General features: G+C 41.7%; 1 protein-coding gene across 2 annotated transcripts in view; it reads left to right on the top strand.

Annotated features, from left to right (window-relative positions):
* The first annotated feature begins 889 nt into the window (after positions 1-889).
* TMLHE (trimethyllysine hydroxylase, epsilon) overlaps positions 890-27172 on the top strand; it is a 29777-nt gene continuing 3494 nt past the window's right edge. The window contains exons 1-6 of one of the 2 annotated variants that reach the window (XM_018568569.1): positions 890-976; positions 13392-13642; positions 15219-15395; positions 18279-18558; positions 22139-22258; positions 22698-22934. In XM_018568569.1, the coding sequence (XP_018424071.1) occupies positions 13462-13642; positions 15219-15395; positions 18279-18558; positions 22139-22258; positions 22698-22934 (995 nt within the window). In that variant the 5' untranslated portion in view covers positions 890-976; positions 13392-13461. Of the gene's footprint in view, positions 977-5774; positions 5877-13391; positions 13643-15218; positions 15396-18278; positions 18559-22138; positions 22259-22697; positions 22935-27172 lie in introns of those variants that run through there. The other variant, XM_018568570.1, reaches the window with a different exon arrangement.

Below are 27172 nucleotides of genomic sequence, written 5' to 3' on the forward strand. Positions count from 1 at the left end.
TCCAAATTGCTTCTTTCAGGTTGGGATACCTGCAAACCCAAACCCTTTCCTATCGAGGAGTACAACTTCTCCGTCCATTCCTAGCTCGCATAGCTGAGCGTGCCAAGATGAAAAATCTTCAGCCAATTGGCTCGCGCGTATAAACCCATGCGTCACGATGCGAAGTCCATTCGGTTCTTACGCGTGAGCGGATGGTCTGAGGATGTAGTCTTTCATCTGGCCAAACTCAGCTTACGCATTGCATGCAATCCTCCATGCCTGACAGCGTTGCTTTGCTCTGCACGGCTTCGCATGCAGTGTGTCACTAGCTTTAAGCTTTAAAAATGAAATGGTGAAGCTGCTTGGTTGCCATGGGCAACTGCTGTAGGTTCTGTCCGCTCCAGATGTTATGAATTCCACACAATGAGCACTGCAAGGAAAGGGGGATCATGTGGTCACAGCAAGAGGGTTTTTTCGTCTTGAGGCCAGACTTGGGCTTTATTCAAAAATTAATGCAATATATATTCATGAATGCAGAAACCCATTAACTTGCATTGTTTACATTTGCCTGAAGGCTATAACATATCGGTATCACCCCACTTATGCACCCAGCTTCATAATACAGTGACTCATAATAATAATGTGAATTACAGCAAAACAACAACAATCCCTACACAGCTCAGCAAACTGCTTATACAGAATGCCAGGAACTCACCATCACAAATATTTGAGGACATAGAACTCCTCCTAGAACTACATCTCCCAGCCTGCTCCCTCTCTGATCAACCACCGGCCTGCACAACTAGCCAATGGCTTCTTCGCTTCAACACGCGCACAGCATTCTGGGAGATGTAGTGCCGTCCCCGCTGAAAGTCTACAGTAGTAACTCCTTGGCAGCCGCTACTCCCACAATGCACCGCGGGCGGAGACTTGTGCCGTGCCGCTGAATCGTACAGCCAAGTAACAACAAGTCCTGAAGGGGCCCCTGACGTGCCAGGTAGGCTCCGGGTTGTGCAGAATGTTCTCGCTGTGTATGAGTATGGAGGATTTATAATGGGTGGGAATGGTCGTCGTTGAGATGTACGGCAGAGATGGTTTTGCATTGAGTTTGTGAACATATGTCTTTGTACATTGTGCTGCTTTCCTCTGAGATCAGGAGCAGATGCATGGAGTGAGCTACAAGGTTTCTTCTTTCATGATGCAGACAGAAATGCGATCCACTTTTCCCTCCCTTTGTTATAAAGAAGTCCCAAGCTTGCATGCTTTCCTGAGCCTGCTAAGATGTTATTGTGGCAGAATGGGAGTTGCATCTTGTTGGCATGTGCTGACAGCACGCAGATCAGGAGTCATGTGAAGAATCTGCATATACTCACACAGGGTTTACTGATCCCTAACATATATCTTCTTGTATGTGAAGTTCGCTTCCTTCATCCCTCTGCATTGTTATCCTCACACGATGGTGTTTACATTATACTGACAAAACACTCTTATTGTTGGAAAACAAACCTCCATGTGGATATAAAGACATCAAAGAAACAAGAACTGCAGGACTTTAAACAAAATTAACCCTTGCAGTGGAGGTAACCCTGCACTGCAAGGGTTAAGTGCTCACCATGGTCAAGGCGATCTGCTGAAGTTCAAGCCGAGCATCAGAGTAGGAAAGAAAGGGCATTGAAAGAACTCCGGGCAAAAATTTTCTTAACTCTTGCAGTGGGGCTACCTTAGCACAGCAAGGGTTAGGCTAGGTTCACACCAGCACTACACCGCACGACACCCGGGACGCGCGTCCCGGGATCCGATTTTCCCGTACAATGCAGGCAGCAATTGCCGAGCGGCCCCATTGATTTCAGTGGGGTGACATCCATGCGGCAATCGCAGAAAAAAGGTACAAGTCGCAGCAGGAAAGTGTGCGATCCGCCCGGCACGACTGGGATGCCATTAGAAAATTATGGCACCCATAGCGCGATCGGTTCACACCTTGGCGACTGCTGAACGCGCGGAATCGTGCAGGATTGCCACACAGTGAGGTGTCGCTTAGGTGTGAACCTAGCCTTAAAAGAGAACTATGGAGTAAGCATTTTTCCCCATAGTTCTCTTAATGTTCATGGTAGGTCATATACTAGCGTCTTCCCGGGACCCAAAGCTCAGTATATTGCGAGCTACAGCTTGCGGTATACTGAGAGCGCCGCAGCCAGGACGGATCCCGACATTACTGTCGAGATCCACCCAGCTACGTGAGTGACAGCTGGCTCTGCCTATCTAGAGGCAGAGCCAGCTGTACCCGCCCCCTCCCCCGTCCGTTCCTCCAGTCAGCGCTGGAGGATCGGAGAGGGGAGGGGGGGAATCCCTGCAGGTACATGATCGAGAAGTGAGCAAGTGACGGTATGTGTTCGCTCACTTCCCGATCTATTGAGCCGACATGCGACAGTTTAATTGTCACACGTCGGCTCGAACTATGAAGATGAGTGATTTTCACTCACCTCATACCGGTAGTTCTCCTTTAAGTGCTCATTTTGGTCTAGGTGCAAAAATGTAAAAGGTTATACTCACCCAAACCTCATAGCCGGCTGGCTATCAGATCGTTCCCTCCTGCCCTGTCTCCTTAGCTGCAGTGATGGTATGTCTCTCGGTGTCCTTACATCTTATACACAGACAAAAATGAGCACTTAGCCCTTGCTGTGCGGGGGTAGCCCCACTGCACGGGTTAAGAATGTATTTTTTCCCTAGAGTTTTTCTTTAAAGAGGACCTTTACCCATATGTGTAAAATAACAACAAACACGCCTTTAGAAATGTTTAGTAATGACATTCTACAAACACATATAGATAATTGTCGGCTTTGCATACCTTATTTCCCTTTTCCTCCCCAGTCTTCTGACAGTGGTTATGTTTACTAAGGGCAGGCTACTAGCTCTCATTTTGGATTTTTGGCACATGTGACTACACATGTGACTAGGACATGTGACCATGCAGATCATCTCAGGGGAGGAAAATGCCTTTCCCTGAGATCTCATGAGATTACAGATGAGATTCCCCAGCAATGTTCTGCTGATGACAAGGCAATCCCAATGTGCATTGCGTTGGCAAACTGAAGTCATTTGTACTTTCAAAGCAGGAAGTGAATGCTCTGCAAGTGTAAGTATTTCAGTTATCACAGCATTTTACACATGACATGTCTATGTTATTATTAATCATCATACATACAGGGTAGGGCTGCAGCTAACGATTATTTTCATAATCGATAGTGTGACGTGTGGCTCAGGCCGCTTGTGGAGCCCGGAACAGCCCCGAACAGGCAAATCAATCGATAGCCGACGAATCGACGATCGAAAACGTTGCCAACGTTTTCAATCGTCGATTTTAATCGACTAAATCGATTAACTGTTGCAGCTCTAATACAGGGGTGCATTGGTAGAATTTGATTTTTGAGTGGAAAGGTCCGCTTTAAGTAACTTTGAACGTGGCATAGTTGTTGGGGCCAGACGGGCTTGTCTGAATATTTCAGAAACTGAGATTTTCACGCCCAACCATCTCTAGGTTCACAGAGAATGGTCTCAAAAAATATATCCGGTGAGCATCAGTTCTCTGGGTAGAGTTCAGAGGAGACTGGGCAGACTGGTTCAAGCTGATAGAAAGGCAACAGAAACTTAAATAACCGCCGTTACATCTGAGGTATGCAGAAGAACTTCTCTGACACCTTGAACCTTGAAGCAGACGGGCTACAGCAGCAGAAGACCACACTGGAAACTGACGCTGCGATTCCAAAGAATTACTGAAATTGGACAGTAGAAGATTGGAAAAATAAAATAAATAGTGTAATATGTCATGTGTTGTTGTTTATCTGATACTTAAAACCATAGAGATCAAAGAGGATGTACTTTCTTTTTCACACAACTGTATTTGTGTTGTCACCATCTTGATACTAGAAACAATGTTTAATACATACACAATTTTGTCCAGTTTGACCAAAAGTATTGGGATGCCTGCCTTTGCACGCGCATGAACTCTAATGGCATCCCAGTCTTAGTCCGCAGGGTTCAATATTGAGTTGGCCCGCTCTTTGCCGCTATAACAGCTTCAACTGTTCTGGGAAGGCGTCCACAAGGTTTAGGAGTGTGTCTATGGGAATGTTTGACCATTCTTCCAGAAGAGCATTTGTGAGGTCAGGTACTGATGTTGGATGAGAAGGCCGGGCTCGCAGTCTCCTCTCTAATTCATCCCAAAGGTGTTCTGTCGGGTTGAGGTCAGGACTCTGTGCAGGCCAGTCAAGTTCCTCCACCCCAAATCCGCACAGTCATGTCTTTATGGACCTTGCTTTGTGCACTGGTGCGCATTCATGTTGGAACAGGAAGGAGCCATCCCCAAACTGTTCCCACAAAGTAAAGAGCATGAAATTGTCCAAAATGTCTTGGAATGCTGATGGTGGTTGAATGCTGAGCAGGCCCAAAACAGAATTAAGGGGCCAAGCCCAACCCCTGAAAAACAACCCCACACCATAATCCCCCCCCCCACCACGCTTGAATTCACTGAGCTCCTGAGAGCGACCCATTCTTTCGCAAATGTGTGTAGATGCTGTCTGCATGCCTAGGTGCTTGATTTTATACACCTGTGGCCATGGAGGTGATTGGAACACCTGAATCCAATGATTTGAAGGGGTGTCCCAATACTTTTGGCAATATAGTGTATGTGTGTGAATATATATGGGTCTCGCAGTGTACATATATCATTTCCATATGCTCATACCTAAACCTTGTATGTTTTTTTGGTAGGATTACTATAAACATGGTTGTTTTAGATTTCTTTGCATGAACTGCTATTCATATGAGGATGCTTTGAGCTGCGGTTGATTCCATAAAGTTAGTGTGATTGCAGTTGCCATTTCTTTATATTCATAGGGATGCCCAGTAAAGAACCAGTAAAATGTGATGTGAAGGACACAGCAGAAGGAAGAATCATGAAAACGAGGCAAGAAAGGTATTTAAATATCATGAAACTGAAGAGTGCACTGCAGATATGTCAGGTGGCGATGTGTCTTGGGCTTTAGGACTTGTGCATTTTAGCATGCAGGCTTGTGTGTGTTCTTTGCTGTTGGTGTGGGTGGTGCCTTGCGGTGTTACAAAGCAAGGCACTGTTTACTTTTTTCAAAACTTTATTGCAATATCAATCTGACATTTTATTTATTTCTATGCACTGCGGAGATGGACAGTGACTTCAGGTGAGCTCCAGCGTGTTGCAGAAAATAGCATCATGTCTACATTTTTCTGCAATGTACTGCAATTCATGTCAACAATTGTTTTCTATGTGCACTTGCGGCGATTGGTGTAGATCAGATTCAGAATAACGTAGGTCACTGCACATGGCGTGAATGAGCCCTTAATGCTGAATTCACACTGTTTGTGTGTGCTGAAGCGCACCTGGCAATTCACATGCATAGGTCTGAATGGGCCCATATAGTTTTCCTTTCTCCTTGACACTAAATGGCATCGCATTGATGTGAACCAGCCACACAGGAAAGAATGGGGTTTCTGCTTCAAATTCATGAGTGTTACTGCATGAAAACAGACAAGCATGCCTAGAGCCTACAGTAATGCTAATGTAAGTTGGTTATGTTGTTGGTGTTTAGGGTTCCCCCATCATCAATCATTGACAAAGACCTTATTTGAATGTGAGATCTAATTTTTGGATGTTTTGAGGCGTACTGTAAGGCAATATTTCTGACATGTGCTAACTGAATGTTCTAAGTTAATAAGAAAACACGTGGACAGCTTACACATCAGCCCTACTTTATGCTCCTTAGCAACCTTTGATACCAGGCGAGAAACGGCAAGGACTACCAAGGATCTGAACAAAGATCTTCAACTGCCAGCAGGAGCACAGAGTGAAGACAGTGCTGGAAAAGGTTTGTAAAATTGGTGATCTCTCTCTCTCTTCCCCCCCCAAAGGGCTGCACAAAATGTATATGATAAAAAAAACTGTCAGAGACTTCAAACATATTAGTGAAGCCAGTTAGAGACTGTGGACATGCAACAGGTGTATTTGGAGACTGAAGACGCTGCAGGAGACAGTCAGAGGCCAGGAAAATGCTACATTAGACTGCTAGAGATCACTGACGTTACAGCTCCTTTTCAAATGAATGCTCCCACTACCGACTGCAGGAGTCCGTGAAGGGCCACACAGCAGTGTAAAAGGGTTGTACATGGCCCTCAGGTTGGGCACCAGAGATCTAGGTATACACTGTAAATCATTGTTTTTTTAAACTCCTACTGTAAAGCACCACTATGCACTGTGTAACCAAAAATGCTGCATGTGCGTTTTTTAGCGTGTTGGGAGCCCTTCCAAATAATAAGGCTGCCTTAACACACTGGCATGCTGTGAATGGGTCCCAAAACCACACATGTTAAATATTACAGTTTAGCAATCTTTAGGTGAGGTGGCTGCATTAGTTTCCTTTTTTTTTCCTATCCTAAAGTGACAATGTTTACTTACTGTTCTGTATCTGTAGAGGAGCAGCATTTGCATACCTCCCCCTCTCCATCTTCATTGCATAGGTGGGTGTTTTGTAGTTCACATAAGATAGCTGGGAAGGCTGATAACATTGTATCAGATTTTCGTTCGGTGCCCAGGAAGTTACCATGACTCGAAATTTCTGCCAGGATCAACAGTTGCTTTTCTGGACTTGCAGAACATGTATTTAGCCTGAACTTTAAAGCAGCCACCTCATTGCATTTTTGTTATTGGGCTTAGATGTAATTTAAGTTTGAATAATGAGTCTTTTTAACTATATGCATTTGGACTGTAGAATATTGGGTGGATTGTGCACTGTCTTCTGAACCATATAGACTGCAACTATGTGTGATCTTTTACTATTTGTAACTAGATAATTCAGCAATAACAGTGATAGAAAACTGTATCCTATCCTGCATTTGTATCCCTTTACCACTGCAGCAACTTTCACATCGGCCATGAAGAATTATGCTAGAAAAAACGGAATCATTACAGTGAATCATTTAATTGCTACTTGAAATGAACACAGCTTGTACATTTTATTGGCAGCGCTGAGCTTAATCATGGATTATCAGTGTAGAGCCCTTTCTTCCTTTTTTATAACACAATGTGGCTGATTTCCTAAAGGAGAAGAGCATGTACACTTTGCAAAGTGAATTTTCACCTAGCTTTGTGAATGAGGTGAAGTTGTGCTGACTTCAATCATCCAATCAAGCAAAAATCCTGGTTTTTGGTTTTTCTTGCACATGAGTGGATATTCTTTGCACAGTGAATTTTCAGCCCATTCACTATGTTAAGTGAAAAAGCATTTTGTAAAGTGACCATGCACTACTCCTTTAATAAATCAGCCAATATGTCTTAAAAGTTCCCATAGATGTTAAAATGATTGAATCTGCCTATCTGTGTCATTTATGTGTGCCAATAAGGATATTTCATGCTTTTTGTCTAGTCTTCAAATGTATTAGGCTTAGGGATGCACCGATACCGATGGCGAGTATTTGGGCGAGTACTCGTACTTGCCCAAATGCTCCGATGTCTAGCCCGATACTTCCTGTATCAGGAAGCCGGGCAGCACGTCATTACAAGCTGCCCGGCTTCCTGATTGGCAAACCAGGAAGTGGGGCAGACAGGAAGTGAACAGGAGCCAGCTAACAAAACACATTAGTAGAATAATCTATTACCACCGGAGTGTACTTTATCCAGCATTGCTCAGTGATCAATGCCTAATAACGTTACTATGATTCTCATGCGTGCTTATTTTCAGGCAACGTCATTATCTCCAGCGGTTGATCAGACGCGCTAGGGACAATAAACGCACGTTCCTTTCATATACTGCGTTCCAAACAAATGTATCCACGCAAGCCAATAAATCCATGCATTGCACAGGGGGCCCCAGCCGGCGTCCATACATCTGCCAAGAAGACACTGCTCCGCCGCGCATAAGATATCTACTCCAATGGTTTAACCCCCCAGCGCCTATTTAAACCGAGACACTGAGAGACTAATGACAAAATATTACAATACACTAAAAACACATCCTAATAAAATTTCCACAACACGGTGCATCCCTAATTAGGCTACATTCACAATGTGATTTGGGATTTCTAAAGCAGGATCCTATGGATTGTCTAGGAATATGCATCCAGAGACAGGGATCTATTCCACACTGCATGTAATCGTATCACATATAAATACATGCAGACAGCTGCTTACAGATGCGGCTGCTGTCACCCAGTCTTTAACTTGAACAGGTAACAGCGGCCACATCTAAATAGGATATTTGGGAGTCCTTAGATTCTTGCCACAGGAATCCCAAAACGCATAGTGTGATAAAGGCTTAAAACAGTTACATTTTTTTAATTACAGTGCATCCAATGATACGAAGCAACTTTGGAAATGTAACCTCTTGCTCTTTCCTTTTTTTGTGCTTTGAGAGCTGTAATTACATGTCCAGACCAGTCTACATGCTGTTTGTTTACATTCAGTCTGCCTGTGCCTGCAGTATAAGTGCAAGCAAGGACTGCAAACAAGGAAGACATCTGCTCCTTATGCCTGTTTGATTTAATTTATTCAATGCCAGATGTCATAACGTATCTCTAACCTGGTCAGTACTTTTGTATTCACCAGAATACAAGCTTAAGCAGGCATTTTCTATATAGGTTAACTATAGTTATAGAGAGAGCATGTTTCCAGTTCAGGACAGAGGGCAAGGTAACAATCCTACAAACAGTGCATTTTTCTTTTCACAATTGTATTTCTGGATTCACAGAGGATGGAGGGTGAGATTGAGCACAGCTAAACATATAAGGGCTGCCTGCTTTTAGCAGTGTGTTATCTCCTATAATTACTAGAGGGTAGTGGAGCACTAAAAATATAATTTAAAGCACCTGGGACTGATGAAATTGAATCAAATAGGCATGTGTCTTCCTTGTTTCTATTCATTATCTGCAGCTGGAGATGCAGACAGGCTGAAGGTAAACAAAGCACATTTAAGCAGTTGTAATCACAGCATTTAAAATGCATTTCTTAAAGGGGGACCAGACCAAATTGTGTTTGTTTTTTGTAAATCTGCAAATCAGTGTTAAATCCTTAAGGCTGGGTTCACACCTAGGTGTATCGAATATGCACGTTTGTCGCACGTTTCGTGTCTCGCGTTTTTACCGCGATTCGCTGTTTCTGAGGGCTACCTGGCTGTATCCCAATGGATACGCGCGACAAAAACGCCCCAAAGAAGCTCCTGTACTTCTTTGGGCGTAGGGCGTTTTGTAGCGCGTTCATACGGCCTGTAATACGCCCAGGTGGGAACCATACCCATAGGAAATATTGGGATTTCAGTGTTTGAGCGTTTTGCAGAGCGTAGGAACAAAATGCACAGGTGTGAACCAGGCCTAACACTGTGGTAGAAAGCTGCATAATGTTGGTTGCTCTTGCCACTGATCACACCAAATGTAATCTGAATGCTGACAGACATTGTAAGCTCTCACAGGCCATCCTAACCATCTTGTCTTCAATTGTTTTGTAACTGTACTGTTTCCCTTTACATTGTAAAGTGCTATACAAACTATTGGCACCATATAACTCCTGTAAAATAGTGACAAGATCTGTTTTCTTCAACTTGTGAGCCTTCGCTTGTCCCTGCACGTTTTCCCTGCGGCAGGTTGCCTTTGACACAAATGTAGTGAATTGCATAGAGATTACTTTCAAAAACTCTGGGAATTAGAAAAAAATACCCTTGCAGTGGTTCTACCCCCGCACTGCAAGGGTCAAGTGGTCATTTTGTCTATTGGGCTCAAATTAAGTAGATACACTGATCTGATCCACAGTCACACAGCCGTCAGCGCTCACCTCTCGCCCCCTTCACTCCAGCTGTGGAATGTCCCGCAGCGTCTTCATGTCTAATGCAAGTTAATGGACCTGCATTAGACGTGATTATGTCAGCAGTCCTTAGACCACCAGAGCCCAGGGGAGAAGAGGCTGCCAGGACTGATCTAAAAGCCGAGTGGGACTGAGGTTTAGATAATTATATGTGCTTTATTTGGGCCACCTAAACAAAAGCAGCACTTAACCCTTGCAGTGCGGAGGTAGACCCATTGCAAGGGTACGCTTTTTAAATTCTTCTTTCAGCGACAACCATGTGTTAAAGACATCTTTACATTTTAAGTGATCGGTAGTCATATAATATATGGGTAAATCTTGACTTTCCTGTAAAAGTCGTGACCCACCTCCAGAACCTCCTTATTAAGTTAGGCCATTCATCACATTCTAGGACCAATAGAAATGCTCCAGGAGGGTCAGGGTCAAAGTAAACTATATATTTGCATATACCTTTGTCTGCCTTTTATTTGGGGATCTGCTGATCCTTTTCACTTACAGTGTCACAGAAGATAACCTTTGCTTATGTTTTTTTGCTTCAATCACATGTTCAGTTTAAACTGCTCAACCTTGTGATGAGTTTGCTTTTCCATAGCTGTATGTGACAAGCTAATGACAGAGGATTATAACGCTAAGTCAGCTTTGTGGGTTAATCTTTGAAAATAATAAAAAATTAAAAAACAATCTTAGCCAAACATGACATTTTTGAAAGTGTTTATGCTTTGTCCCTTGTAAATATATAATCTCTTCTCTTAATGTAGTCAAGGCAGAAGCAAGGTCTGTGGGTGGTCATTAAGGAATCAGAGGGCCTGCAGTGAGGGTGAGCAGTACCCCACTACTTCAGGGTAGCTGAGTTTTCTTTAAAGAAGAACTCTGGAGAGCCGTTGGACTCTGCCGGCCAATGACGGTGAAAAATTAAAAGATAATATATATACAAATTGTGTGTGTGTGTGTGTGTGTATATGTATGTATGTATGTATGTGTATGTATATGTATATATATATGTGTGTGTGTGTGTGTGTAAATGATGGGTGTAAAGATATCTGGGCCTAAACTAATAAGGCTCCATTCACATATAGCGTTTGCGTTTCCCGTGAGTTTTTTTTTGTGCGGGAAAACTGCACGGGACGCAAACGCTATATGTGAAACAACTGCACGGATTCCACTTGTTTGCGGCTATTATATAGCTGAGAACGTGCGGAATCCGTTGTATTATCACACTTGCTCTATTTTGCGGCCACGCGGCCCCTGCAATAGTCTTAACAATGCACATTAAAGTACATTGTTTTTTCTGTTTAGAGCGGGTCCGCGCAAATTCGTACAGCCAAATACGCTCGGACAGCATGAATGGAGCCTAAGCTAATTGAAGATCAGGAACCCTTTACGTTCCAAGTGCTACACTAGCAGTGGCACATCAGCTTTGCTTTGATGATTCCCTCTACTCCAGTGTTTATGGAATATGTCTGGACTGTTAACAAAGATATTTTTCAACAGGTTGGAAAATCTTGTGGAATATACAGTAGATATTCACTGATTGCAGAAGCAGTGAGGAAAATAATGCCAAGTAGGCCTAGTATTTCTTATCGCTAACCTTCCAAAGGCACCTGGGATCGCAACCTAAGTGGTCAGAAATGTCCCATCAATAAGAACTCTTGAAGAGCTTGAGATCGGGAGTTTTTCTTGTATTTATTGTCCACCCCAACTAACAGTTACAAGGCTGCATATGATTCCTTTTTGTTTTTTTCCGTTAAGTAAGATAAAGTCTGTCATTTCTTCAGACAAATCAGTTACAAAGTGATTCAGTCTGGACCACAGCCTTATAGAAGGAAACATCACAAACACATGCTGCAGAGTGTTTCCTTTCTAGTTATAGTGCATGTCCGGGCATAATAATAATAAAAAAAATATATATATACCGTCTCCACAATGCAATGCATGTACATCTCTCCATTTTGTTTTGTTAACAAACCTTGCAAGCACAGAAAATACTTGTTACCTCTGCCAGAAATGCTTTTTGCTACCAACTTCCTGTAGTGAGTTGACAATGCTGCTAGTCCAGCTGAGGTTTATGATGGTGCTTGGGTTATTAGTACAGCAGAGACTAATGTTGTCAGCTCACTACAGGAAGTTAAGAGCTGACTGAATTTCTGGCAGGATCAACAAGTGATTTTCTGTATTTGCAGTGTATTAGAGGGATAAAACACAGGTAAACGAGAATGTATTGGAGAACATATAAATATCTGATTGATGTACCGATAGAAGCATAGAGTCAATAGCTTTCAAAGCTCTTTCTGTCCAAGCACTCTTTTCCTGTTATATGATTATGGTGAAGTGAAAGTGTCTGAGAAAAGTGAATACATTTAAAAGTTGCTAGGAAAAGTGTAGGAGTGTTTCAGATTTTCTCACAAGCCAGAACTTGGGGTCCATACTTGAAGCCCCTCAGTATTTAGCACTCTCAGGGTTAGCACGGTAATCACTTGGCAGGTCATGCTGGGAATAGTAGTCTTTACCAGTTGGACGGCTCAGCTGTGATCCAGACAAAGTTTGGCGGAGGGGGGATAAAGTTTGGCGGAGGGGGGATTATGGTGTGGGGTTGTTTTTCAGGGGTTGGGCTTGGCCCCCTTAGTTCCAGTGAAGGGAACTCTTAAGGCATGAGCATGCCAAGACATTTTGGACAATTCCATGCTCCCAACTTTGTGGGAACAGTTTGGGGATGGCCCCTTCCTGTTCCAACATGACCACGCACCAGTGCACAAAGCAAGGTCCATAAAGACATGGATGAGCGAGTTTGGGGTGAAGGAATGTGACTGGCCTGCACAGAGTCCTGACCTCAACCCGATAGAACACCTTTGGGATGAATTATAGTGGAGACTGCGAGCCCGGCCTTCTCGTCCAACATCAGTACCTGACCTCACAAATGCACTTCTGGAAGAATGGTCAAACATTCCCATAGACACACTCCTAAACCTTGTGGACGCTAGGAAAAGTGTAGGAGTGTTTCAGACTTTCTCACAAGCCAGAACTTGAGGTCCATACTTGAAGCCCCTCAGTATTTAGCACTCTCAGGGTTAGCACGGTAATCACTTGGCAGGTCATGCTGGGAATAGTAGTCTTTACCAGTTGGACGGCTCAGCTGTGATCCAGACGCTGTGCCCCTTTAATTTTGGCATGATTGTGCTGCTGGCTGAAAATCAGATCCTTTTTATAACAGCAGTTTGTCTTCATGGGAACACACTCATATTCGCTGAGGTTCTTGGGAATTATACAAAGAAAGTCTGACCTCCTAATTATGTGTCGATGACTACTACTGTGTATACGTTAGGTAAAGGTTAGGACATACTGCTCTAGCACAAAATATGCTAAACGTTCCAGTTTTTCTGTCATTCCAACTTTCTCATGCTTTCAGATTTATGTTTGCATACTCTTTCTGGTTTTCTTTGCCATGTTTATTTTCTTTCTACACCGTGTCCTTGTAAATCCTTCTCTGTAGCCCTGTCCCTACCATTTATCATCAGATGCTTTCTCCTCCCTTCTACAGACTGCATCTGGTTTACACAATCAGATTATCTTGCTCACCCGGCTCTGATGCCATATTCCCCTGGAACAGCATGTGGAGTCACCGGCTGATGCGTCTCTTTCCGGAGGCCAAGAAATTCATAGGAAAGGCCACTAATGGACAGCATTATGGGTCAGCCAGGTTCTGCAGATCACCTGGGGTAGGAAATCGCTGGCTCAGCACAGCTCCAGCAGCACAGGAGTGCTCCTGGGTCCTGCAAAAAGATCACTTTGGTAAGTTAACTGAAGCTTATTTACAAAGTGTCAGGAAAGGTAACTATCTTATTTCTGAGTAAACACAGGACTTTCTGCATCCTGTTTAGTTGATGTGCCCATTATTAGCCTTTAATCAGTAAATATTTACATATATGACATTCACATAAGTATTTACATGTTAAGGGAAACAAAGGAAAGACAAGAGATGAACACTGAATAATCAATAGCCATGAGACTGTTGAAAGCTCTTTGGCACCCTTCCACTGACTCGCACATACACGCATATTTGATATAATGTGTATTTGACATGTTTGTAATATTTTGGGTCCATGCTATCTTAGGGTAGGAGGAACAATATTTTATATGTCAGAAATGTCTAACCTGCCTGATTGTGCTTCACTGGAGTTCCCATTTTGGACCAGGGCTTAACAAGAACTAGGCCTTTGTTATCTTGGATGCATTAATTATTGCTTTTTGTACATGCATTATCGTGACACTGCACACAGGTCTCAGTCTAGGAAGACTTGCCTTCCAGGAAGATAGCACTTCACTTCCTGACCAACAAGGTTTTCTGTGAGACCCTTGACAGGTTGTTAAACAGATCAAGCTACTAGCATAATGCTGTGTGTACAAAGAACAAACAGTTGTAAGGACCATATTTTCCACAATTCCACCATACAGGTAAGATGAAAACGGATCTGTGTTATGATTTTGCCAAGCCCTGTCTCCAGGACAAATACATCAGGGGACCATAAATAGATGACTGTCCAAAACTGTAGAAAAGATGTTCTCTAATCATATGGGGGGTGGATTTTATTTTTAAATGTGTTATAAAACTTGCAAATACACTATATTGCCAAAAGTATTGGGACACCCCACCAAATCATTGGATTCAGGTGTTCCATGAAATTTCCTTGCTACTAAATATTTCACGGTCAACTGCCAGTGGTATTATAACAAAGTGGAAGTAACTGGGAACAACAGCAATTCAGCCACAAAGTGATAGGCCACGTAAAATGACAGAGCGGGATCAGCACATGCTGAAGCGCAAGTGCGCAACTAAGTGCATATCAGTTGAGCTCCCTCTACACTATGAATTGCTGTGTCAGCTTTCATCTCCAAGCACTGTAAATTCCTCCAAAAAAGTTTACCGAAAATTGCCCATTTGTTCAACACTGGTGTGCCACAACCGGCCTTTCAATATTTCATACCCTGTCAGATTGCCCTAGATGAAATGATGACTGCTCATGTTGTGTAACAGTCTGACTCTTTGTTTGGGAAGATAAATGTGCGCATATGACATTAAAACTACTTTCGAAATATTATGATGTTTTGCGAAAGACCCTCCACACATCCTGTGTAACTTCCTTCTGGAAAGTCAATGTGTTTGCTGCAAAAGAAGTAAGATGTTTCTTTGTTAGAGTGTCTGAAACCAGAAAGATCTTTGTTACACATTGCAAGTAATTCAGTTTTGGTCTTTTTCTGCCACACTGCAGTGGAAAAATCTGATTGATTCCTTGCCTTGCAAATTATTTAGCCTTGTCTGTTTACTGTCACTGATTGATTATTATAGTCTCTGTGTCTGTTTAAACAGAGCTGCTTTACTCTGGAACATGTATGCGTTTTGACTATGTGTGGCTGAGGGATCATTGCCGGTCAGCATCTTGCTACAACGCCAAAACCAACCAGCGTAGTTTGGACACAGCCAGCGTGGAACTGAACATCAGACCTGCACAGGTCCGAGTAGATGAGGCCACACTATATCTAACATGTAAGTCTATGAATATGCTTCCCTATCATGAGAGCCTCACTGATTGTATGTTGGGAAAGATAAGGATGCGGTTGTTTATTGCAAACCTTCAGGTGATTATGTTTATTCAGTAGCCCTGGCTTGAAAAAGGAAAGCTGATATCTAGTTTTAAGGGCATCCCCTCCAACTCTTTATTCAGATTTCTGGAACTTTGAGATGACTTATTGCATTTATTATTATTATCATTATAATACAGGATTTATATAGCGCCAACAGTTTGCTCAGCGCTTTACAATATAAGAAAGACATTACAATACAATTCAAGACAAGTTGGTAAGGAGGGCCCTGCCCCTGAGGGCTTATGGAAAGCAAACGGGAGCAGAAGATGACTGTATCATCAATATTAAATAAGTAATGTGGTTGCTATGTGCACATATTCCAGTTTTCATAATTCAGCCCATAGTAGATTTGAGGTTAGTCTTTTTATAGTCTTTTATCGCCTTCAGCTGGCCATAGACTGGCAGATCTGTGGTTAATTTCAGAAGCAAGAGATCTGCCTGTTTTTAATACAATGGACCTAAACTGAGGGACATTCTCTGCTAACTAAAGCAATTTGTTTAGGACAAAATGTCCTTAAGAACATCTTTATGTATGATTAATGCTACAGAGCTTTCCCTGAGTGTTAGTCATTGTTTGTTCCATATGTTACCAGTTATCACCAGCAATGCTCTGCTCAGTCAGAGAAATTAATGTAATTTATTACCCCTGTTACTTTAAAATTGTAACAGTTTTACTAATTTTTTTGTGTACAAAATGCTCAGGTTATAAGAACTTATCAGAAATAAATACAGGCAGTCCCCGAGTTACAAACATCCAACTTACATACGACTCCTACTTACAAACTGAGGCTATTATTGTACAGCAGGGGGAGTCGTAATGCTACCGCGCTCGTGCTGAAGCGCAGCGCCCGCCTTTTTGGGTCTGGTTCGTCGTACTGTATGTACATTACAGGAAGTTGGCTCCTGTTAGACGTGCAGACGTGGGGTGCCCACCTCTTCTTCTGGGTCACTGTGAGGTTTTTACTGCTCTCTGTATCCTCTTTAGAAAGATTTAATCTCACTTCCTGTCCTTGAGACAACAGGAAGTGAAAGGAAATCTACCCCTAGGAAGGGAAATTCACTCTTGTAAGAATGATCATGGGAAAAAGGTGTCTCCACTGAAGCTTTATCACCAATCCTGTTTCCAAGACAAATTTTCAAAATCCAATTGTAACAGGGACAGAAAGTGAGGTGAAATCTTCTGAACAGGGGCACAGACAGCAAAACAAACGTTACAGGGGGTTAACCCTTCCCTATGCTTAAAAAATTTACTTGTTCCAATTTACATACAAATTCAACTTTAGAACAAGCCTACAGTCCCTATCTTGTTTGTAACTCGGGGACTGCCTGTATATCTTTGTAATGAAGATAGTAGATTAGGGAAGGTTTCTTTCTAGCACACAGCTGCCTTTCTGTGTAGTAGGTTATAGAAGAAAACTAGTAGCCAGGAATTTTCTGTTTTCTTTGGCCTAAAAAAACAAATAACACACAGGTTCATGAATGTTATCAGTAGGTTTATTTTTTACCAAAAGTGCTTTTTCTTGCCTTTTTTTCCCATCAATTTGAGAAGAACATTCTTCAGTTTTTCCAGTTTTGTTTTGTTGTTACAGCAAAAGACCAACAAGTACAAAACAAAGTTACTTTTAGCACTTGAAAAAGCTGAAATGATCTACTTATTACAGGCATACCTTGAAAAGATTTTCAGCATACCTAGAAAGTACAGGATGTCACTGTAATTACATGAGAAGAGTGCTGCTATTGTGAATAAAAGATTTGTTTATGATTATAAAAGAACCAAGGGGCCCAGTTCACATCATTTTACTTGTCATGGGAGTGTGAAAGCAGAAAAGCAGACATCTCAACTCTCGTTCCAGAGTCTCCCGCTATAAGATAGCGGCGTACGGGAGAGAAACATTTTATCCCGAAAAGGTTTACTCTGTTCTATCTATCTAGAGTAAACCTTTCCCTGCTGTCTGGTGTTCTTTTTTTCTTATTTTTTACATTGGGGTCGCCGGCCACCGTCAGAGAAAAAAAAACCAGCATAGGAATGAATAGCTAGGCTTCTATTGGCTATTTTAGTTTGCAAAAGGAGAAGACCTCTCCCCCATAGATGGGTGGAAAGAAGAGGGCACCTCCCTGAAATTACCTTTTTCAGTCTGGAATGGCTGTAAAACAGACCGATGGGCTATCTATTCTGAGGACTATAGTCTCCATAGTCTGTTCTTAACTAAAGTACAGTATGTGGTCCAAATGCAAGGTCATCGAGCCGTCGCCTTATCTAGCGAAAGGCATGTTGTTTTTCTTGTTAAATAGAAAAGTCCAGCTTTGTCACTAAAAATGACCCTGCCTTTCTTCTCATAACTATTCCTGTAAAGACCCCGAAAGTGCAGAAAAATTGATCTGCCAGAAATGTACTCCGCTCCTAGTTTCCTATTGTGTGCTGACAACACGCAGCATTTTTGTTAACTAAGTGGTGTCAGCCCTGCCTAGTTGTCATTAGCTAGATTAGCTGAATCCCTCCAAATCTCCTCATCTCCACAACATGGGGACTAATTGTTCACTAGTCCAAGATAGGAATTGAAAGGGCTAATTACATGGCTCGAGATAACAGAGCAGGTGTGCACAGAACACAGGACAGCTTTGAATTTCTGGCATAATCAATAGGTATTTTTTTAAGTTATCGAACAGAAATATCAAAATAATTTGTGTATTTAAGAGACCAAAAGGTAGAAAATAAGAGAATTTTCTTGTTAGGCTTTTCATGCACTTTAATATATTGTTGGTGTTGTGTTTCTCCATTTAATAGGGCCAGATGGGCACATGACCAAATATGGGTTAGACTGGTTGTCACAAAATAGCTATGAAGGACAGAAGCAGCAGCCTGTTCAGCCTCGAATTTTATGGAATGCAACCATTTACAAGGAAGCAAATGTGCCATCCGTCAGCTTTTCTGATTTTCTTGGGACAAATGAAGGCCTTCGAGAGTTTCTGAAGAACTTCTTACTGTACGGCATTGCCTTTGTTGATGATGTTCCACCAACTCGGGAGGATACAGAAAGGGTGGCGCAGAGAATTAGTCATATCCGGTAACTAGAGCAAAGCTTACATGTCTGTGTGTCTGTGTGATATTTGTCTGATCTTGAGCTTAGCACAGAAACCTTTCTAATAAAACTTGGCTGTTGTACTTAATAACACATATTTATTTGTGCAAAAGTATGTGAGGCCTAAGAAGGGCAGATATCTGACTGAGCGGGATGCGGATTAAGGTATCTGCCTACCTTATCATTTGTGGGATACTTGGTTATCTACATCCCAATTTGTACACATATGCAGTGTGTGTACATGTTGCTCTCCTTTATTTTCAAAGATAAGTGATTGGTGATTAACCACAAAGATTTTTAAACATGCTCCCTCTACCGGAACCCAACTTGCCCTTATTCTTGCAAGCAGTATTTAAATCTATCGCATCACTTTTGCTCTAATCAAGCCATATCTTACATCTTCTAAATTCAATATAATTTTCCTTGAAAGAATAGGCAAGTCTGAAATCTATAATAATTAGAAATGAGCCATACACATTGGAAGATTAAAGCTGTAAGTATACCACTTGAAGTCTTTAAAGTATTGAGCAGATTTTTCTTTTAAGTAAGCTGTGTCTTGAAACAAGCACGAGGCCTTCATTGACATCTGGCTTTGCTTTCTCAGTCACATGCTTACTATGGTTTGTTTTGGCCTTTGAGCCAGGGATTTTACAGTTCAGCCTGGTATAATTTATATTACATATGGCCTTATATTTCCAATTATTGCAACTGTTTTACAGGTTAATCCTTGAGTCATATTATGCATTTGAGAGTGTTGGGAATGCAGGTTAAAGCTAGAACTACGTGGGTCTTTTTTTTCTCAGCTGCACAACAAAAGTCAATTGAGAGTGATTGCTAAGAGTGGCAATCGATTTCTAAACTAATGGAACACACGCCTTTCTATGGGTAAGCTACACAGGTATCTGTTGTATCAAGCAATCGCGCACAATAGCAGCATTGTACGATCATGCGTAATAATTTGCTAACACATGATCTTATGCAGCTGTAGAATACAGATCCATTTGTTCCATCTGTGTAGCAAATGTGCAGTCACTCGCAATGCTTATTTGCTAGCTATTTAAGTAGTTCAATTGAGCCACTAGAAATCAGCAGTGTAGACGTAGAAAAAAAAACTGTAATGCTGCCCTCTCCCCTGCTGTATTTTTGTGGGTGGCATTTTCTGTGTGAGGAATTATATGCTAAAGGTTATCCTAAATAAGTAGTTATACTGAGTAGTCATAGGCCCCATTATTCACGATGTGCAACACTTTTGGCTGTTTACAGTAAAGGCCAAATCTGACAGATTTAGGTGTATATAGAAGGGCCAAGTGCTTGCGTCATGCAGGCAACAATGAAACAATTTTAAGAGCATTTCAGACATACACAAACCAATGTGGCTGTCACAGACGGCATCTTCCATCCTAGCTAAAAATACATGGCAACCGCACAATTTATAACTAGCCTTTATAGCAATGTGCACATGGAAGGGCTTACAACAATACAGAACACAGAAGTTTCCCAGCACACATGCCAGCTAACCTGCAACAAAACAAATTACCCTGTCTGACCGTATGTGTTAAAAACAGAAGTTTTAGTTGTGGAAGCAAACAAAGTATGTGCAAGCCACACTGCCTTGTCAAGGCTCCTCTGTGTATTGTGGTCCTAACTCTAATTTTTATGAGTCTCCATATTGGAGCATATTTAAGCAGTAGATAGAATGCAGGTATGTCTGGAGGGAGCCCACTCTTTCTTAAAGGCACAGGGACACAGTGGAGGCCCAGCAATCCAAAATGCACGCTGGGGCCCCCAATGCTTCCCCACACCAAACACAGCTAAGCTAAGCCGAATACAAAACACAGACGTTTCCCAACACACTTACCGGCCAGCCGGCAACAAAACAAATTGCCCTGTCTAATAGTATGCGTTAAAAACAGACAGAGGTTTTAGTTGCACAACTTTTTCAAAATACGTGGAAGCCACACTGCCTCGTTTTTAACACATACTGCTTAAATGTGCTTCAATATGGAGAATCAAAAAAATTAGAGTTAGGACCACATTACACAGAGGAGCCTTGGCAAGCCAGTGTGACTTCCACATATTTTGCAAAAGTTGTGCAACTAAAACCTCTGTTTTTAACGCATACTGTTAGACAGGGCAGTTTGTTTTGTTGCAGGCTAGCCGGTAAGGGTGCTGGAAAACTTCTGTGTTTTGCATCTTCCTGTCTATTTGATAACCAGGTGGACAATGATTGACTTCTTTTGTCTAGGGCAAAACATATATGGGCAAAGAAGGTCTCAAAAGACCTTTCTGAACCCCTGGAAAAGTAAGTATATTGCTTTTTCGTTTAGGGTGTTCCTTCTGTATAAGGCTGGGTTCACACCTAGGCGTATCAAATATGCGCGTTTGTCGCGTGGCTTTTACCGCGATTCGCGGTAAATACCCACGCAACAAACGCACGTTTCAGAGGGCTGCCTCGCTGAATCCCAATGGATACGCGCGGCAAATATGCCCCAAAGAAGGTCCAGTACTTCTTTGGGCGTAGGGCATTTTGCAGCGCGTTCCTACGCGCTGTAAAACGCCCAAGTGGGAACCATGCCCATAGGCAATCATTGGTTTTCACATGTTGAGCGTTTTACAGAGCGTAGGAACGCGCTGTAAAACGCCCAGGTGTGAACCAGGCCTCAGGGAACCTTTGATTGGCTGTGGCTGAAACTGCGAAATACAAGGTTTATTCTGACTCCGATTGTTGTGATAGCAAAATATATCCCTTGCTGAGAAGGCGCAAGTTCAAATCAGGTAAAGTCTGATGACTATCAGCATAGTAGACCTTGATGACGAACAGTCTTTCAAGTGCAGTAAGTCACTCTATGAAGTTCCTTAGTGATGAACAAGATAGTCTCCTTAGTTGGTTAAAGGCACTTTGGATAACGCACACTGCCCTTCGCATTGTGGTCATCGGAAGCCCGCCCCTCAGAGGGTGCGGCTTGCGATAATCGCAAGTACGATCTGCCTGTCCAAGATAGGCAGATCGTACGTTTTTTTAATTACCTTACAACCATCGCAAGACAAAAGTCTTGCGATGGTTGTAAGGTGTGTGCCCAGCCTAACAATCATCAACTCAGCTCACTCTGGGGGGAATTTATCAAAACTGGAGCAAACTAAATCTGGAGCAGCTGTGCATGGGAACCAATTAGCTTCTCTCTTCAGTTTGTTCAGTTAAGATTTGTAAATGAGAGAGAAGCTGATTGGTTGCCATGCACAGCTGCTCCAGATTTTGTCTGCTCCAGTTTTGATAAATTCTTTGTCTTTTCTCCTGTTCTAGGGGAAAAGAAGAGCCTTATTGGCTCCTAGTGCTGCTGTTGCCTCTCCCAATCTGAGTTATGCAGTACAGATGATCACAAAGGCTAATATCAGGACAAATTCAGGTACTTATGCTAGTTTTATGTAAAAATGTATTTCATTCTTTTCAAATAAATTTCTGCCTGATCAGCTTTAATTTGACCTGTGAGCACCCTAAAGCATGACTTCGGAGCACATAGAGTTCAAGCCTTTTTAATTGTTCAAATATCTCTACGTTTCTACCTAGGGAGACAATTTATGGTAAAATGTGGGACCTCACATCTGACTTCTCGCGGGGAGACACAGCCTACACAAAACTGGCCCTTGATCGGCACACAGATACCACCTACTTCCAGGAACCCTGTGGGTGAGTTTTGTTTGATTCTGGTTAGAGCATGCACTCATGCAAAACAAGCTAAATGCCTACTATTGCTCCCTGTCATCATGCACATCCAACTGCCTTCTGAAATCTTTTGATTGTGGTTGCTAAACTCTTTCTTGAGTCATTAAGCAGATGTACAGATAACATTCACATAAATGACGATTTTCACATTTGTATATAAAAATAAAATAGTCCAATATGGAAAAGCAAAGAAGTAAAAACCTAAAGGCTATGGCAAAAATTGTTGTAAAATATGCACTGACTGAACACACACTGGGGTTTCTTTGAACAAATACGTGTACCCACGTTCATGAGCAGTAGCGCAGTGCACACGATTTATCAATTCCTTGAACAAATGCCCTTTAAAATATCTTTTACTTTAGTACTTGTGCTTTAACTGATTTGCCCTGTCTGTTAATTGCAGCATGCAGCTATTCCACTGTCTGCGGCATGAAGGAACAGGAGGACGCACCTTGCTGGTGGATGGCTTTTACGCTGCTGAACAAGTTCGACAATTTTACGTAGAAGACTTTAACCTCCTCAGTACTGTGCCTCTGAAACATGAATACATTGAAAATTCTGGAACAAGTCACAACCACATGGTGGGGATTGGACCAGTACTGAATGTTTATCCTTGGAATAAAGAGCTTTATATGATTAGGTGAGTGTCTTCAGTAGAATAAGTGTGTATTTCAGATGGCCAGCTTTGTTTACATGCTGAGCTCTAAATTATAATCAGTAAAGTCCTTCTTCTGTGTGCCAAGTGCAAACCATTAACTTAGATCATCAGTCTTTGTTGGTTTTGCAATCAATAATGTTTTTCCTTTCAATTTCAAACTAAAACCCAGGAAAAAAAGAGCTCCTTTCACAGGTGAACTATATAATATGGAATATAACCTAGGGTCAAACCTAGCTTTTGATTGGACAGTGAACTGGCACTAAAACATCACTATGCTGTCCTTCCTCTCCTGTTAAACTTTATCCTGACTGCTCTTTGCAAAGCATTAGAGCTCTGACTGGCTCAGGCTCTGCTCCTCCTATTTCCAAAATGCAGGCAAACTGGCTGCTCCAATCAATGTAATTATTTGAGGCACTGACTTGCAATGAATAGTCAGCATTTTAAAAAATAGGTCAGCAGTGTTGGCCTGCATATTTCTAGAATGACCACTTTCCATTGAAAACAAAATGTATCGTCCATTGAAGGACACAGGAATTTAGTAATTCTTAGAGCTGCCACCTTCAGGTGATTTGGACACTGGCAAACAGAAAAACTGTTGAAGGCCAGCCGAGTGCAAAGGCCCTTCCTTTGCACACGCTCTACCAGGTGTTTCATTATGTGGACTGGAAATGTACTCATAGGCCATTTGCTCCCCTTAATTACTTACAATCCTTGTACCCATTTGGTGAGGACTTTGTTCACAAGTGGTCCATTCCTACTAAAGATTTGTCCATGTCATGCCCTAGCAAGACAATTATCATATCGGTGGATGCCCACCAGGTATTCAGGGACTCCCCTGTGGATAAAGGCCCTTTCTAGAGGCTTTATAACTGGTTTTGGCCAAAATTCTACTTTGCCAAACCATTTATGATCAGTCCAGATCCCTTAAAATAGACTTCACTACTGCTCATGTTGACCCCCCGCTAATTGAGTGAATGGAACATATGTCATTGGAATTAAACTTTAGCTATGGTTGCCAATTAGAAGCCTCCAGGCCTATTTCCTGCATCCACCTCTTGTAAATGCTTATGCGCAAGGCCTTTTGGCTAAGGTATTGGACTGCAGAGCTTTCATGCAAGAAGCACCAGATTCACAGGGACTTCACTTTGGTTCAACTTTTGACGTTATCATCAAAAGTGCTACTAACTATCATCAAAGAGCACTAACCTTAGTGGGAGAAGCCTAAGAAGCAGCACTTTAGCCTGCAGGCAGTACCCAATTACTGTTGTTTTATATTGGGCCTGTTAGCGGTTGTTTGCTGTGTTGCCCACTCCTCAGTTGGACTGCTTTTGGACAGTTCAAATGGTTAAGTCTTCCTGTGTCCCTTAACCCCTTCATGACTGAGGCCCTTTTTTCAATTTTTGCACCCATGTTATATTCCACATTTTAGGCCTGAAAATGACGTAAAACCAGACAAGAAAGAAAATAAGGTTTTTGTACTTACCATAAGATCCTTGTCAATAGAGAGATACAGGTCCCACCTACTTTGCCACAAAACTGAGACATGCTGGTAGCAGGAGAACTTATACCCTGGGCTGGCCCACAGTTTTTTTGTTTGCCAGTGTCCAATCCTCCTATAGGCGACTTCCTATGTTCCTCAATAAATTAGAAGAAAATTATTTTACAGTAAGTTTAAAAATCCTATTTTGTTATGTATAACATATTGCATATTTAATTATATTATCTACTCTTCTGTCCAGCCAGCAGATGGACGTTTAGTCTCCTTTACACATGTTTAGCTATACCAAAGGAAACCCCTCATTAACAGAACTCAAAGTCATCAGAGTAGTTACTCGTGTCTTTTTTTTAAATCAGATAGTTTTTATTAAACATTTTTTGTGCAAACAAAAAATCAGTGCAAAGGAAAGCAGGTCAAAACCAACATTAGGTAAAATAAATTAAAAAGAGAGGTGTACATACAACAGCTTCCGGTGAGCCGTAAAGCCAACAGCCGCCTTGAAAAGATGCATACCACATGTATAATCAATACAACTAGCCCGTATCTACAACACAACACATCCCACCCCCACATAACAGTATACGCCAAGTACCCAGAACTGGCCGCAGAACGCAGTGAACCATTTGACTCGTTCACCCAAGCGTAGCCCGTCCCCGGTATAACAGCCATTCAGCCCACATCGCATTAAATAGTTACTCATGTCTAGTCAGACTGCTTATTTGGAGGCTTTAATCAGGGAGCTGTCCATTTAGCTAACTACTTTGTTAAACAAAGATATAATATGTGTGTATGCGTGCGCTCGAGCGTGTGTGTATATCTATAAATGTATTTTATATACTGTATATTGCGCTTATTTTTATGGGTTTTTTTCATTAAAAGATTTAAAAACAGTTTAGAAATAAAAACATTGAAAACAATTAAAATTACATTGAGTACAAACGATTCCGTTATTATACTTTCCCTTTTCCAGAACATGGGAAACAATTTCCCCACACTGCCAGCAGAGGGCCCCCTCTGACTTTTAATTTACTGGCTATAGACCCTCTTTTGCAAAAAAAAGTCGCCATTGCAGTAGCAACAGAAATCAACTGCAGCTTGGTAACTCGAAATGTGCCATGTGCAAGCAGTAAAGTTAGCAATAGGGCCAGGCAATTAGCATCTTCTCAAGGTGAGGTCAGCCGAGGCAGCCTCAGTATTTCACCCATGCCTCTACATACAAGACAGTGAGTTATAAATTGATTCTTCACATGTCCTTTTGCATTTTATTTAAAAGTTACCTTATGTTAAAATGAGACCATTGCTTTAATTCCCTGCATGATTCTCAGTCTGCATTTTTTATGCTGTGGGGGTTGGTTAAATCAAAAAAAATATTTTGAGGCTACTGTGATCTGCACTATGCATAATTGTCAGTTACAAACAGAGTGCAGTGGCCATTTTCTGTTCCCAAAGGGTCTCTGTGTTTGTCCAGATCATATGTGGCAAGAAGTAAAATGTGAAAACTTTAGAGGGAACAGGGGGACACACCAAAATCATGAAAAGGGGAAAATAATTCAAGTTACAAAAATCCATCAATCAACCAATATTATCTTCTATTACGGCAGGACTAAAAATGTTAAAGTGTAGTTTTTTTTTATTTTAGGTGAAGGTTAAGTATTGCATATGAATATCCCACAGCAGGTGGAGCATTAGGCTCCTTTTGACATATTTTGTAGTTTCTCTCAACCTCTTTTGTAAAAATTCTGTTGATTTATAGTGCTCACTAGTTCAGGCTGATGTTTACATACACATGTCAGGATTTAAAGTAGAACTGAGTCAGTCTGTAATGTTCATCCTCAATCTATCTTCAGTGACGCTGAGGCTTTCATTTTACCCTGTGAGGGGTTGTAATCATTCTGTTGCTGTCTACAGCAATAAGATATTCCCAAGGCCACGAACTGTATAGATGACAAATTAGGAGCTGCTTAAAAGAATTAAAGAGTAGGGCCAAGGCACATGCTAATAAGGAAAAGGGCTTAAAGCTAAACTCCAAGCAGATATACAAACTAATACCACTCTATATGTATGAATATATAATCAAATGTGTTTTGTTAAATACAAACAATGTAAGTACCTGGATTTGACCTGGTATCAGTATCAGCCTAGTAAAAGCCAGTTTCTCTTATCCTAAATCCATGGTTAAGTTGTGCATCAGGTCCCAAGTCTTCCGTGTTCTTTCCTGCAGAGCAGGAGCAGGCCTTCTTTAGGTGTCTACTTTACTGCCTGATTGACATGGGCACTGAAAGGTTCTCCTGAATACAGGTTTTCCTTAATACAGGTTCTCCTGAATACCAATTAGGTTCTTTGTATTGGGACAGGTTCACTTTGAAATTGAGATATGATATTAAAGTCAGCTTTAAATGCATTCAGTTAGTTTCCATAATTTTAGTTCCTCTTTTTCTATGCAGTAAGTTCACACCTTTTCTATTTAGAATATAGCATATTGAGAATGCCAGATAGCGAAGTAAAGTTACTTGTAAAATGAATACTCATGCTTGCATTAAGTATTTCCGCTGTACATCCTCATATCTGACTTATATATTACTGTTTGTCAAATAATAAACTGAACATGTACTGATTCTACACGAGTGTGGATCTGTGTCTGTTCCCAAGGCCTTGATAAGGACAGATCCCTTAGCCGTCTACATGAGAATTCCCTAACAGACACTTCCTATTGGCTGGCCAG

Source organism: Nanorana parkeri, unplaced genomic scaffold (assembly GCF_000935625.1).
Source record: "Nanorana parkeri isolate BGI_ZX_2015 unplaced genomic scaffold, ASM93562v1 scaffold1211, whole genome shotgun sequence".
Classification (NCBI taxonomy): domain Eukaryota; kingdom Metazoa; phylum Chordata; class Amphibia; order Anura; family Dicroglossidae; genus Nanorana; species Nanorana parkeri.